At 47.0% G+C, this 14,834-nt stretch overlaps 1 protein-coding gene across 1 annotated transcript in view; it reads right to left on the reverse strand.

Moving 5' to 3' along the window:
- IRAG1 (inositol 1,4,5-triphosphate receptor associated 1) overlaps positions 1-14,834 on the reverse strand; it is a gene marked incomplete at its 5' end in the record, with an annotated part of 101,055 nt that overhangs the window by 30,508 nt on the left and 55,713 nt on the right. The window contains 6 exon segments of the mRNA XM_084240912.1: positions 6,846-6,924; positions 9,412-10,029; positions 11,321-11,365; positions 11,580-11,632; positions 12,346-12,423; positions 13,465-13,638. Of these exon segments, the coding sequence (XP_084097038.1) occupies positions 6,846-6,924; positions 9,412-10,029; positions 11,321-11,365; positions 11,580-11,632; positions 12,346-12,423; positions 13,465-13,638 (1,047 nt within the window).

Raw genomic sequence — 14,834 nt, forward strand, 5'->3', positions numbered from 1 at the left:
TAACATTCTCTTAGCACAAGAGGACATTGGCAAATGTCCCTGCCATTGATAATTGTTATTTGTGAAGCATAGACTTGCTATGCCTTACTATGATTTGGGATATTTAGGATTAAAAGTCTGAAATCTCTTTTACTTGAGTCAAATCAGATCTCTTTATTATATACAATGGTTTATAGTTATCCATGTTTTGCCATCTCTTATGAGTTTCATGTTTTGCCATCTCTTAGGAGTTTTGACCCAGCAGATTTCTGACTTAATCATTTTGCCGAATTGTAGGCCAGGCTAGACATCAGGATTACAGGCATAGTGGTGGTAACCGTCTCAGTGGGGCTAATATTTTGTCACCAAGTGAAACTGTGCAAAATGAAGTGGATGTCTAGTTTGACTCAAAGTAACAAATATTTAAATACTTTGAGCTTTCCAGTAACATAATCATGTTCATGAATTTCCTGGTGCAAGGTATCCCAGAAAAGTTTGAAAGTTCATCTGTCAGAGACTGGGTAGCCAGTGATTCTTCTTTGGATATAACACTGTACTAGATAGTCTCCTAGTTATCTGCTACTTCTTGGGTTCTGTCCTGGCATTTATTGTTCTCTGACATTTCTTAGTGATAGATGGCAAACCTGTGTTCCTCCTGCCTCACTCTACCTTTATGTATTTCCACTATACCCACCAGAGAGACAATTAATTAGAAATCTCCTGAGAAATCAATATGATTGTTTGAATCATATGAGGCCTAAGAATCAAGTGAAAGCCATATCATGGACCTTTACCTAGAAAAGTCCCCAAGATTGAGCCAAAAATAAAAAAGTGACTAGATAGGGCTTCAAATCTTGCTAAAATAGTTGCCTAACTGGTGGATCTCAGAACTAGTCACCTTCCTCCTGAACTCAACCCACTTAATAACAATAAACATATTTTTAAATCAACCAAAATATATCAGCAATTCTCAAGTGCAGAAAAGGCAATAATCTTTAAAAATAATGACCAGAGAAATACAGAACTTACTAGGAATAGATGTAGAACTCCCAGGCTTGATAATCCTTTCTTCTTAACCTTAAAGGATTGCAACAGGGTGGTCCCCAGGAAAGGGGGAGGTTCCCTGCCCCACCCAAGGGAGGGTGGAGTTGAGCAGGAAGAGGAGAAGCTGAAGAAGAGACTGAGGAAGGAAGCAGGATGGAGCCAGGAGACCTGGAGGAGGCGCATGGAGCCTAGAGACATGTGAAGAAACTGCGCTTGTCTTTTGGTCGTGGACTGGGTGACACAGATGTGGGTGAGACCCGTGGGGGGGTGACCATGGCAGCTTTTATCTTGATTTTGATTTTGCTCTTTTCCTCCCAGACTTCTCTGATTGTTTCTGACCCTTTGCTGTGGGTCCCCACTGGAAGGTGCTTTAGACTTGTGGCAGGCTTTGGGGCCTTGCTCTGGGCCAATCCCATTTGGATGGACTTTTACCCACGAGGGGACGGGTAACTTTGGGTGCTTCACTTAGAAACCAGACTCTTTGCCTTACCTGTATTGTTTCCTAGTTTTATTAAAGTTCCTTCCCATTAAAGTCTCCTATGTTTTGTGTTGATGCGGCGGATGGCAGAACCCACTTAGAATAGGCAGGTTTGCGGGGTTTGGGCTGCCCCTCTCCCTGTCCTATAACAGGATCAGTACTGAGAGGAAGATGTAAGAGGAAAAATGGTGACAAAGAACCACAGAATGGGAAGGAAAGTAGACAGAGGGATGAGCAGAGAGCCTGCATGAGAGATTCAGAAAGTTTCTTTAGAATAGAAGGATCCATGTTCTAACAAAAGAAAAACTGCCCATGCTGTTACTTGCTTTGCTTATGAATGAGGAAGGGGGAGGAAAGGCAGAATGAATTCACCATATGCTAACAGAGCTAATTATCTCAAGCAATCTGGAAGGATTTACCAGAATAGAAGACAAAAGAGAAAATAAATTAAGAACAAGTCCCTCTGGTGGAGTGAGTGGCAGGAAACACATGGAAAGCCCCAGTTGAAGTTGTACCCACAACACCCCCGCCCACATACATACACACAAACTTCTGAAAAATAACCTACTGGCCAAACTCCTTGGATTTGGCCTTTCTTCTCCTTCCTTTACCTGGCGGGGAAGTAAGAGTGACTGCTGGGAAGATACTCTGGGAATTTGGAGAATAAACGTGGGCATAGATTGCCTCCAGATTTGGTGAAATAATCCCACTGCTATCCGCTCAAAGATATGCTCCCAGTTTGATGTAATAAACTCAAGTGTTGGACTGTGAAGAAAGTTAAAGAAAAAGAGCAGAAATCAACCTCAAACACCACTAGCCACAGCTTCACCTGAACTCGCCCTGTAACAGGGTGGTCCCCAGGAAAGGGGGAGGTTCCCTGCCCCACCCAAGGGAGGGTGGAGCTGAGCAGGAAGAGGAGAAGCTGAAGAAGAGACTGAGGAAGGAAGCAGGATGGAGCCAGGAGACCTGGAGGAGGTGCATGGAGCCTAGAGATATGTGAAGAAACTGCACTTGTCTTTTGGTCGTGGACTGGGTGACACAGATGTGGGTGAGACCCGTGGGGAGGTGACCATGGCAGCTTTTATCTTGATGTTGATTTTGCTCTTTTCCTTCCGGGCTTGTCCGGTTGTTTGTGACCCTTTTCTGTGGGTCCCCACTGGAAGATGCTTTAGACTTGTGGCAGGCCTTGGGGCCTTGCTCTGGGCCAATCCCATATGGATGGACTTTTACCCACAAGGGGACGGGTAACTTTGGGTGCTTCATTTAGAAACTAGACTCTTTGCCTTACCTATATTGTTTGCTAGTTTTATTAAAGTTCCTTCCCATTAAAGTCTCCTATGTTTTGTGTTGATGCGGCGGATGGCAGAACCCATTTAGAATAGGCAGGTTTGCGGGGTTTTGGGCTGCCCCTCTCCCTGTCCTATAACACGATGATGTCTAAAAGGACTGCCCATTCACAGCGCTTCTCTGCCTCAGCCCACACTTCTCTCAACATCCAGGTCCAAGTACCCACCCACTTCCGAGACATTGCCATCTGGATCAACTACTATTCGTTGATATCAACTATGCATTAGTATACTTTCTCACTTATTCCTTACAACAGCCCTTTGAAGTAAATACTGCTAAGCTCATTTTCTGGGGAAACTGTGAAGTAGGAAACTGAAGTGCAGCTAAATGGTTTTGCAGGATCCCATTAGTTAGTAGTTGAGCCAGGGTGCAAAACTAGTCCAGTCAGACTGGCATTCAAGTTGCTCTCTGAAGATGTTCAGCACATCCAAGCCCGAATTCAAGGTCTTCCTTCTTAAGTGGGCTCTTTCTTCTGTGCTTCCCTTCCTGATTAACGGCATCGTCATTTCCTTAGGCATGTAGACAGATAACCTGGTGGTCTTCCTGGTGTTCCCTGCCACCCCATCTCCCTACCAAGTCCTGAGAATTTGACCTCCAGATAGCTCTCAGAACTGGCCTTCCCTCATCTCCCATCCTCTGCCCGTCTTAGTCCACAGTCTCATCCCCTCTTACCGAGTTCTTTCCTTATCCTCTTTCTGATCTTCCTGCTCCCACCCTCTCCTATTTCGGGTCAGCTTTCCTAATCTGTATAGAAAAATTATTTCCAAATTCAGTTTGCTTCCTTACCTGCAGACTTCTTTGGCTTCTTAGGGATCTGGAATGAAGTTCAAACTCACTAGCTGACCTATAAACCCTTCACATGTCCTGATGCTTACCCACATTCCACCCTTGACACTCATCTCTCTGGAACCATGGTTCACTTTTGGTTTGCTGTGACCCCTTCTGTTCTTCCCAGAACATGGCAATCACTAATATTCCCTACACATGGGATGTCCTTCTTTTCCTCAGTTCAAAGGTGTTGCTCCAGGAAGCCTGCCATGACTCACACCTATTGACTTTGTTACATCTTCTTAGGTACTTTATGTTCTTAAAATCTTAATACTAGTCTTGTAGTGATTTTGTCTACCTTGTGTTTCCTCTTCTAGAAGATTAGGGTGAGCTCATTTACTTAATGTTTTTTAAGTGTGCTTACTATGCCACAGGCAATGGAGTTGTAGATAGTGATACAATGCTGAATAAAGCTGCTGTGACACTGTTCTTTCAGAGCTTGTCATCAATGGGGATAGTTTAATCATTGAAACACTGAGATATTTCATTTTATTCTGTGCTAGATTTTACAAAGGAAAAGGATCTGGAGGTGCTGGAAACTTTCCTAGAAAGGGGATATTTTAACACTGAACGGGAGTTCAAGAGAGGCAAAGCATCCCACGTAGAGAGAATAGCATGTGCCAACATTAAGAAGAGAGAATAATGAGTTGCTAAAGGAAAGTCAGGATATTGAAAGAGAGACAGGGTGAAGGCAGCCCTAAAAGATAGTGGGGAGGTGAGCAGGGTTAACCACACCAAGCCTACTAAGGATTCTAGTGCTTATCTAAACAGCAATGAAACCTCTGAAGACACTCAACCAGATTTTGCATTTAAAGATTCCTCTGGCTGCCTGTGGATATTAGAATAAACTGTGTCAGGAGTGTAGCCAGAGTAAAAAACAGTTAAGGTAGTTTGCAGGGACTGATGATAGGTTGGACAAGGCCCCCCTTCCTTAGTGGCAGGGTTGAAGCATTTTTCATCTCTGCCAGTATGTGGCTTAGGAAACAAACCACAGTCAGTCTCACTTCTTGGGTTGAAATGACCTGCAAATGGTCAAGACCCAAACATCCTATAAATGGTCCCTGTGAAGAGAGCATGTTGGAGAGAGCACATAAAACAGCGGAAAGAGGCTCTAGTGCTCAGAAACTGAAGGACAGGCTAAGTTCTTAAGACTTCAGAATTTTTTGGTAAGGATCTTCCCTGTCTCTCAAAGGAATAGTCAACAATCATAAGAGACTCAAGCTTTCTCCATGTGCTCATACGCACAGTTGTATTTAGAGTCTAGCAAGGGGCCAGCCTCGCCGTTTCTCAGAGAGGACTCCCGCAGCACTGGTAGAGGAGGTCATTAGCTCTCTGATGGGGCTTTCAGAATGTAAGACAAGGAAGTCGCAATTGTGGAGATATCAAGCACATATGGTTGCCCACCATATCTCCTACACATTGTGAAATACACAATACAACAATATACCATGTCACTGGCAAGATAGAGTTCTACAGCCTTAAGGGTAGGAATTAGAATATATGTCAAGTTCCTGCTGAAATAAAGAACAGTATCACATAAAATCGTTACATCAGCTCAGTAAAGTAGGTATTACATTATCTTCATTTACAGATGGCAAACTAATAATATCAAAAATAAGAAACTTGCCCAAGGCTGTATAACTGCTAAGTGGTAAAGTTTGAGCTCTTTACCACTCAGATCTCAGAAATGAGGAAAATAGGAGGAAAGATGCAAGTATTGAACACCCACCATGGCTTATTTTCTTTTTAAAAATTTGATGTTTACAGGAGTCAAATTCAGTATAAAATAATAATTTTTCTACTTCTAAGATCCATCTTTTTCCCTGCTGGATAGTGAGGTGTTACTGTAGGAAATGGATGTCTTCATTTTTGAAGTTGACAGTGTATACAAATTTTGATCAAGCAATTCCACTTCTAAGACACCCCATGGAAAAAACTTAAATATTTCTATAAAGATACATCTAGGAAAATGTTCATTGTATTATTACTTATAAGGGAGAAAAAGTAAAAACAACTTATCAAGTGATAAGAGATGGGTCAAGCAATCTATATAGTTCCTCTGACAATAGGATACTACATTAAAAAGTCATTAAAACAATTGAAAGTTCTATATGTATTAAATGAAACACTGACATACAATGATTTAGAAGATGACATTAGACAGCAGCCTTGTTCATCCACCAATACCTGTTCTCCCCTCCTCCCATGTGAATGGAGTTTAATCCCGCCATAAGGTCAGCAGTATCCAACTAGGTATGGCTACAACCATGCCATTACTATCCAGTGCAATGGGAGCTAAAGAGTTGTGAGCAGCTCTTGCCCTGCTTATTAATCAGTCAGTCAAGAAAGCAAGCAAGTAAGCTGGCTGTGGGCTACCATTCTTTCTCCTTCTTACAACCTGGAACAAAGGTTTGCCTGAGATCCAGTTTCAACCATGTAGACAAGTATAAAACCCCGAGAGGGGTGTGTGGTTATGAAATAATAAAGAAGCCAGGATTTAAGCCTGACAACAGGTCTTATAGTTCTGGCGCACAATGAGAATGAGGACAAGGAAGGGCTCTGGGGAGCACGGAGAGTAGGCTTCATCCCAGATCTCAGAGGGTTAGAATCCTACTGGAGACACCAGGAGAGGAAATTTGGGAGAGAGGGCCTGGGAGAAGGTGGGAGACCAAAAGTTTTATTTTCAGAACATGAGTCTGGCTGGGTGGGTGGAGACTTACAGCCACCCGGAGGAAAGAACTGAGGTCTGGACTTTGTGGTGACAGCAGATTGAAAAGCAAGAAATGACTCTGAGGTTTTGAAAAGAGGAACCATTCTATTTGGGTGGCTTCCTGGGTGTGAGGAAGAAAGGAAGTGTTAAAAGTTCAGGCCTGGGTTAGCCCAGAACCAGTAGGTGCTCACAAGCCTCAAGAGCACTAGCAATGTCTGGAGGAGGGTGCTGGTTGGAAAGGGGCTAGAGGTGCTCTGAATGGGCAGGAAAGCCATCTGATTCATTCATTCATCTGTAAATATTTACTTAGGGCCTGCTCTGTGTCCGGCCCACACTTGCCACAGCATGGTTGGACAGAGACCCTGACAGGAAGTCTAGTATTTACACATTCACTTCTTTGATCTGGTGAAAATGAACCCAGTCTTGGCCTTAAGAACATATCTGCCCCACCCCACTTACCTTTTTCCTGCTCGGCTGCTTCACTAAGTTCTGGAAGCTTCAGGCCAACTAAGTTCTGATTTCTCATCAAGATATGCTCCTTTTTAGGAAAAGAAGACAGTATTTCAGATAATGATACTCTTTTCTCAGTTCTATCTATGGCTCTGTAGCCACTCAGCTACTAGTGTTGTCTCAAAGGTGGGTGAATGGTGATGACGTGGTGACATCTGAGTGACACCATGACAGTGCCTCCGTAGCACATAAAGGTGCCTAAAACTCTACCACTAGGGCCACATTTCTTGGATTAAGAACTGTCCTTGGCCTAGTGTGCTTTGTAAACAAACTTGTAGGGCTTAGGGCAAATGAGGTGCCAGCCACACCTCAGCTAAGGCCTGCTGAGGGTGGGAAGAAAAGCAGAAGTAGAACCCAGGGATCTGGGTTGAGGAGGTCCCCTGAATGTATATGGGGTTGCTTTTGGAAACAACCTCATGGCAGTGTTTGAGCTGGCTAGAGCTTCCTGCCCTGTCATTCTGGACAGTAAGTGCCTACTTCCAGGACTTGTGAGGTCCCTTCCCATAAGTTCCTCAGTGACCTGCCATTTGTTAAACTCTCCAGGCAAATGAGGCCTAAGAATTGCTGCCCTAAGGCAGCAGGCCCAGCAGCCACTATCCTGCTTAGGACCTCAGCAGGCTGAGCCCAGGGAGAGAGGAAGGGATGTAGGTAGGCACAGGTAGGCCTATCATACTTGCTCTATGTCAATCAGTACCCGTCCAGTGCCCCCAAGTAGAAATCCTGACCCAGCTACATAGCCCAAGTGATTTGTGCTATAAAAAAGGATTTTCAGGGGCCTTCCTGGTAGCGCAAGAGGTTGCATCTCAGCACTGTCATGCTAAAAGCAGTCACTGTGGCATGGGTTCGATCCCCGTCCAGGGACCTAACCCATATTGCACAGCAGACCTCTCTTGTCTCGCCTGCTGCTCCCCTCACACTATTTCAGTGGATCCACCTGTTCTGCTCCCTACTCTGTCTCTGGTGAACCCTCTTGTCTGCTGCATTCTGGCCTGCACCCCAGTTCTTGTAGGTATAAAGAAAACAAATCTTAAAAAAAAAAATTTTTGTTTTAAAAAAAGGGATTTTCAGGTTCCTCTGGAACTGAGGCCACTTGAATGGTTTGCCCCCTGGGTAAAGGAGGCAAGGAAGGGGCCAGCAGAGGGTGCTCTAGCCTAAATGGAAGTGACTGGCACTTTACCTGTTTCCTTGGCAAGCCAAAGGCTCCAAACCATTCAACTCTCAGCACCCGGAATGGGGGTGGGCTGCTTAGCTTCCAGGCTAGTAGCTAGCGGGGTGGGGCCTTTGAGTTCCCTGTGACTTTCTTTGCTGCAGAAAGAGACTTGTAGGGGTGTGAAGGTGAGTGGCCTGTTGTCTAAGCTAAGCCTGGTCTCTGATGCCCAAAGGCCTATGAAGGCAAATGTCCGGCTGTCTGACTCCCTTGGCCCCACCTTTCCCAGAAATCTGGAATGGAAGCCAGCACAAGCAGTCCCTCCAGTCCCTGTGCTGATCCACTGGCTAGTGAGATATTCCTAACTGGGTGGGGTTTTCTGTGCAAAAATTAAGAGCAGCCAGCTCCCAGCTTCCCTGGAGTCTCTAATTCGGAGTATTATGGAAGGTTTTTCAATAGGACAGTGGCCAGCCTTGGACTACATCCCTGCTAGCACAGAAACCCTTCAGTTGTGCTTGACTATTATCAGGTGCCCCTTTTCCTTCCCTGCCCCACACCCCTTCTATAGGGGAGCCAGGAGAGCCCTGTCCAGCTCCGGCTATGGAGGTACCGGGTCCCATCCTGTGGATACCTGCTGCCATGGCCTGTACCCTGAGTTGACCCTCTGGGGAAGCGGGCACTGAATAAGGAATCTTTTGTCCTGTTAACCTCTTCTCTACCTCTCACCATGGTCTTTCTCCTCTCCATTTCTGGATACCTTCTAGTCACCCCATAAATAGGGTGGCGACCACATGAAACATCCCTGTGCCTGGTTTGATGGACAGTGAAAGTTGCAGACATCATGGATGTTGGCAGAAATTTACCAGGATGGGGGAGAGTAACCCCTCATGGCCATCATTATATTTGTGGGTGGACTTGAGGCTCTTTACTGACAGGTGCCAGAAAGGAAAGCTTGGGGGCATTACAAAGGGAAAAACTATTCCCCCCAGTCCTAGGCATGACAAGGCACTCCATCAAGGGCTTCCTGTTTATGGCCACTAGCTCTGGCTAGAGGAGATAACACAGCCTAGGGCTGAGGGGCCCATGTGTCCCTCCAGACCCACAACTTCCCCTTCAAATGTGGCTTTATGTGACAACTATGTCCTAGAGTGACCTCTCCCTAGTAAGAGATGTAAAAAGCAGCTGAAACGGGTGTTTGTGAAGAAAATGTTGCACAGTGGGCCCAATTTCTCGGAGTAGGGAAGTTTAAATTCCCCTACAATGCCCAGATCCAGACAGAGCTGCCCAGGAACCAGTTCAACCCAGAGGTCATCAACCTGGGGGAGACCAGGAGTGCACACCCTGCCCAGCTGGCCCCCAGTCACCCACCTCTCGGAGCTTGGTCAGTTTCTGCATCCGCACAGGCTGCACTTGTATCTGAAAGTCTTTGAGTCCAGGTGCCTTGGCCAGCTTGCTGCTAGCTTTGCCTGAAAAACGCTTCTCTTCTTCCGCCAGCGGCAGCTTGGCAAGCACTTTCTGCAGCCGGGGGCTCGTTTCTTCGGGGCCACTGTCCCAGGATACTCCCCGCAGCAGGGGGGGCCGGGACACAGGGGACCGAAGCTCAGCTTTGGAGCCACCTTTGGATGTTCCTGTCTCTCCAGCTGCGCCTTTCCCTGGGGAGGTTGAAGGAGCCACCCCTCCAGATCCCTGGGCTGGGCCTCTGGGGAGAGGGTTGCCCTCCCTGGCTGTCTTCAGGAGTGGCTTGCCCAGCTCACTCTCAACAGGACCAGGCTGGGGGCTGTTCAGAGCCATTTTCCCCACACTACCTGTGCCAGAAGCTGGGCCCTTGGGTGTGGCCTCAGAATGCTGGAGGGGATCAAAGTTTTCCTTTTGTTCTATTGCAATGTCTTTGGATTTCTCAATTGTGGGAGAGCGAGGAGTCAGCCTGCCCTGAGACACTTTCCTCTGGTCATTCTGCTTCCGGTCAGCTAGTCCTTTGGGAGCATTCTGAAAGAGAAAATGTAGAGCTGTCACCCGATTGGGGAGTAGATAAGTGGGGTCACTTTCATTGTGGGGCTTCTGCCCACCCACCTTGCCAAAGGGCATACTTGTGCATGAATGTGTTAGAGAGGAACTGATAGAGTGGAGGTTTTCTCAGTTATTTCTGAACCACTAAAGAGAACCCACGGACAAGTCTGAGGTTTGTTAAAAAAAAAAACAAAAAACACCAAAAAAAACAGATAGGATGATGGGACCTATAATGCAAAATCTGTGAAGCTTCACAGCAGTAGAATAGAAAGGATGGTTTGAGGTCACAAGTTTTAGCTCAGACTCAGCTCTCCACGTTCTTGTCCTGGCTCCTCTTGACAAGGTCCTTAATTTGTAGGAACTCATATTTCCCATTAGGTTTGTGAAGTCTCTGAAGTTATGTGTGAATGTGTGTGTGTGTGGGGGGGGTATATATATTTCTGGGAAAAGATTCCATAGCTTTGAACCATTTCTCAGAAAATTCTATTATCCAAGAGATTAAGAATCCGTGGTGGAGGATTATTGGAGCACTAGTAGTGGGCAGGGTGTGAAAATATATATTTGTAGAGGTTTAAACCTATAACCCCTGATGAAACAATGATGTAACCCTCCTTTATCTCAATAAACATAAGTTTAAAAAAAGGATCAATGGATGACTCTCAGAAAGAAAATAGCTCACTTAGCTTCGAAGTGCTAAGCGCTTTTCTTCCATTCCCAAGGGAAACCTGCTGTGTGAGGAACTTATGGGTCTTTGTCGGTATATTTGTGTGGCTGTGAAGCATGTGTGCTGAAAGTCTTACAGAGAACTCTATCCTGGACCAAATTCTGGCTGACCTGTGCTCTCTGTGGACCTCATACCACCTTGAGCACTTTATAGGAGTGGGGCTCTTCTATTCATTGTCAGCAAAGATGAGGTTTTCCTGGTGGCCCCCACAAAGAATTCCAACTAGAGACTAGAGCTCTCCTGCAACTTTCACTAGATCTGACAAGAGGGACAGTCTTGCCAGGCTGCTACTGGGTCCAGCAGTCTCTGGCCAGCAAGAAGTCTGACTGGAGGTACAGGAGTATGGACATTACTGAATCTCACTCCTCACCGCCTCCTCCTCAGACTTCCAGTCACAGTAGGGCAGAGGGACCTGCTGGCTTCCTCAACCTCAACCCTCTGCCCATATACACACACACACACAGGCTGCCTGGGGCCAGCCTAGTCTCCTGGGAGACTATGTCTTCCAAAACCAAATCAGCTAAGTCAGGTAGAGTTCAAACTTACAGGTTCACCAAGGTGAGGTGAAGAGAGTTCAGCCTCATTCCCCTTCTGCTGGATAAAGTAAACATAAGTCAGTTAGCAATGTGAAGAGATTTTATCTCCTCTTGAAATACCCTCAAGGAAGCCCCTAGCAGTGATGAGTCCTCCGCCACAGAGTACCCTCATTTCCAGTGGGTCACGGGTGGATGGAGGGGGCTCTCAGATGTTAAAGAGTAAGAGGGGAGACTTGTTAGCACAGAAACCCCAAGTGGAGCCCCATTACCTGTGGTTGTGCTCCAGGAAGGGGGGACTGTGAGCCACTGCATGTATCCAAACCTGGAATGGTCCAGACACTGATGAGTGATGTCTACCACCCCAGACCCTCATTTGTCCCTTTAGCAAAACCACATCAACCTCCCCCAGAATGTCCTTTCTTGCCACTATTTGTGGTTTACTTTCCATATTCCAAGTTCTCAGTGAGCTTTCATTTAATTATCACAGAAACCATATGAGGAAACTGAGGCAGAGGAAAATCAAGATCACACAGCACCAGGATTTGAACCCAGCTGCCTGACTTGATCTTGAGCATGCCCCACAGTTCTGACAAGGGCAGGCTACTGTGGCGCCCTCCCCCTTCCCCCATTGAAGATGTGGCCATGTATACCGCCAAGCAAAAGGGGAGAAACCAAAAAGCAGAGTGGTTGAAATAGAGGCCTTTCCAAATAAGAGCTGAGGTAACGTCTCTAAGTTCTCTCTGGGCAGAGAGAGCACCTTCCCACAACCTTGCCCCCAGCTTGCCTCCTCCTGGGTTAGCCCTGCCACCCTACACTGGCCCAAACACCCAACAGAAAGCACATCCACCATCTCTGGGGCAGCATAGTCAGGCCCAGGAGCTGCTGGGGAGTGTGCCACATAGGGATCCTGGCTGGGTAATTTGCAGGCTGGGGGAAAGGGAGCTGAGAGGTGTCCTTGTCAGGTCAGGGGAAGAGCTGAGCTGTTAACCAAAGGGGGAGACCAAGGTAGGAAATGCTTGAGGGCCTGGACCTTACCAGGTAGTATGGGGACGGTGAGTGAGTTGCTCCGAGAGGATGCAGGAGAAGCTCCAGGGCTGAGGTTTGGGGAAACAGCTATGGAAAAAGACAGAAATTGGTCAGCATTCATGACGACTTAGGATTTCAGCTTAATGTAGACATATTTTAAGGTGTCTCCAACTCCTGGGAACTGGGTCTGCCTTGTTGGGGTCAAGGGCTGATACTAGATGGCATTATAAGGCTCCTCCCATAGCCCCTGCTGCCAGTTGGAAAAGGGCACTCAGATCATTTGTGGGGTAAGGACCAGGGTCACATTCCTCAGCCTGCCTGGCCTAATCTCACAGCACTTATAGAAACAGGGGTTATGGCACTGTTTGGCAAGAATAGTTGCAAAGGCTGTACCTCCTAGATTTGCCAGGATGGCCCTAATTTCAAATTTCCCTTTGCCTCCTGAGAACATCCAGACTTGCCTAAATCCTGGTCCAACTTTTTGCTCAGGAGGAAGAGTAAGTTTAGTCATAGTTGTAGCAGGAGGATTTCAGGGCCCAGAAAAACCTTTTGTCTAATCCAGAAATTCCATAAGGACCACCTTCAAGGCCATCCTCCAGTGCCTAGGAGGCTTCCTGAGCCCAGAGCTGGAGCCCAGGGAGAGGGAGTCCAATGCCAGCATCTCCAGACCTTTGCTGAGGAGGCAGGCTCTCCTGCGGGAGGTGGGGAAGTCACATAGACTCTGTCCTTAAACTGTGACCCAGGAATCAGGGCCCAAGGACATCACATGCAGTTCTCTCCATGTAGGACTTGGGGATGGGAGAACCCAAGTAAGTTCATGGGTTTCATAAGGGCTGACATTTCTGGGGGAAAACAGTAAGCTAAGGTGGTCACACACAGGTCCCCAAAACAAAGGTTTTTCTGAGTTAAAGTTGGGTCCTTATTTTAGAACTTCTTTAATTAGAAAAGATGCCCTTCTCCCTGCAAGGTCCTCTCCACAAGGCCCAATCCTCTGTGGCCCAGAGGCCCAGGGATAAATGACTCAAACATCGCACCCGGGAAGCAGTGTTCCCACTGCACCAGGGACTTGGTCTTCTCTAATGCCCTCCCCACCTTAGAGGGTTCAGAGTGGGCCCCAGTCCATCCTACCTGATGGGGAGTCTCCAGGGCTGCTCCTAGATCTCCTCCCTCGGCGGGTCAGGAATCGCTCACTCACTGACTTGGCTTCTTCCAGCAGTGCCAGGTTTTTCTTCTTATCCTCCTCTGAGATGCTGATGTCTGGCAGCTGGTCATTCACCAGGTCAATAACATGCCCCGCAGGGTCTGCAGAGGAAAGTAAGCTCGGTGAGAGGCCCTGCCATCCCACATCTCAACCCCGGAATGCTCCCCAGAGCAGACATGTCCAGCCAAACCTCAGCTGGAAGCAGGGTCATGGAAAGAGCTGCATGGGGACAGATGGCTTCCTGGCTGCTCCTTGGGGCCTGTGTTGTGACAAGTCATCTGTCACAAATGGCCATGAGGCTGCCTTGGGCTCCCAGTACCTTCCTGAACTCTGGAGTTAGGAAAGGCCATACAAAGCTCCACCTCTGTGCTGCCTGCTTCCCCCTGCCCCCACTGTATTCTTCCTTCAGGTCTCTTTTTCTTTAACAATTTAGTGAGTTTAAGGTGTGTAGATAAAAGGAGCATTCCAAAGACCATGGACCAAAGATAATCCCACAGCCACCTTTATTCCTCTGACAGTGTTTACTTTCATCCCTCCAAAACTGTCCCTTTTCCAGCAGCTCTTCTTTGAGCAAATGATGCCACCCTCCATCTAGCTGCTTAGAAACATGGGAATCATTTCACCCTCTTCCTCAGTCACCCCATGTCCAATTAACTGATCACCAGGCCCTGCCTTTACTTCAAAAATGTCATGGGCACCTGTCTCCATTGTCTCCATTCTTGCTCACTCTTACCTGCAAAATTACACCAGCCACCTTATAAGTCTCCCACCTTGGGCTCTCCCCTCTCTCCCATCCTCCACAGCCTACCAGAATGACCTTGCTGAGACCTTTCTGACCAGGCCATTACCCTGCTTCATCTCATCAGGATTCTTCATGGTCCTCAATGTGGTATCCAAAGGATGAACTGGGCCCAGTCACTTTTGTCAACCCTACATGTTCCTGCAGAGACAGCTCCCATGTGCCTCCCCAGCCTTCATTCCCCACCCCTCTGGTTAGCATTGCCTGAAAACCCTCTGAGTCTCAAGTATATTAATTAGGAAGGAACCAAGTTCTACCTCTACATCACCTCTACTGTAGGCACAGCATCCTGTACCAGTCTGGGCCAGGTGCTGAGTTCATTAACGTTGGCCACAATGCTGAGCTCAGGGATAGCCATGGGAAGCCAATGGGCAGCAATCCTGGGAATTGTGTTAGTGATAGCAAGAACATGAATTCTCTTTCCATCAATTGGACATATCTGGAGTTACTGGTAGCTATTTGCTACCATATATGAAGAGCATGCCCAAGAAGAAAGCT

The sequence above is a fragment of the Talpa europaea genome (genome assembly GCF_964194135.1).
Source record: "Talpa europaea genome assembly, chromosome: 1".
NCBI lineage: Eukaryota > Metazoa > Chordata > Mammalia > Eulipotyphla > Talpidae > Talpa > Talpa europaea.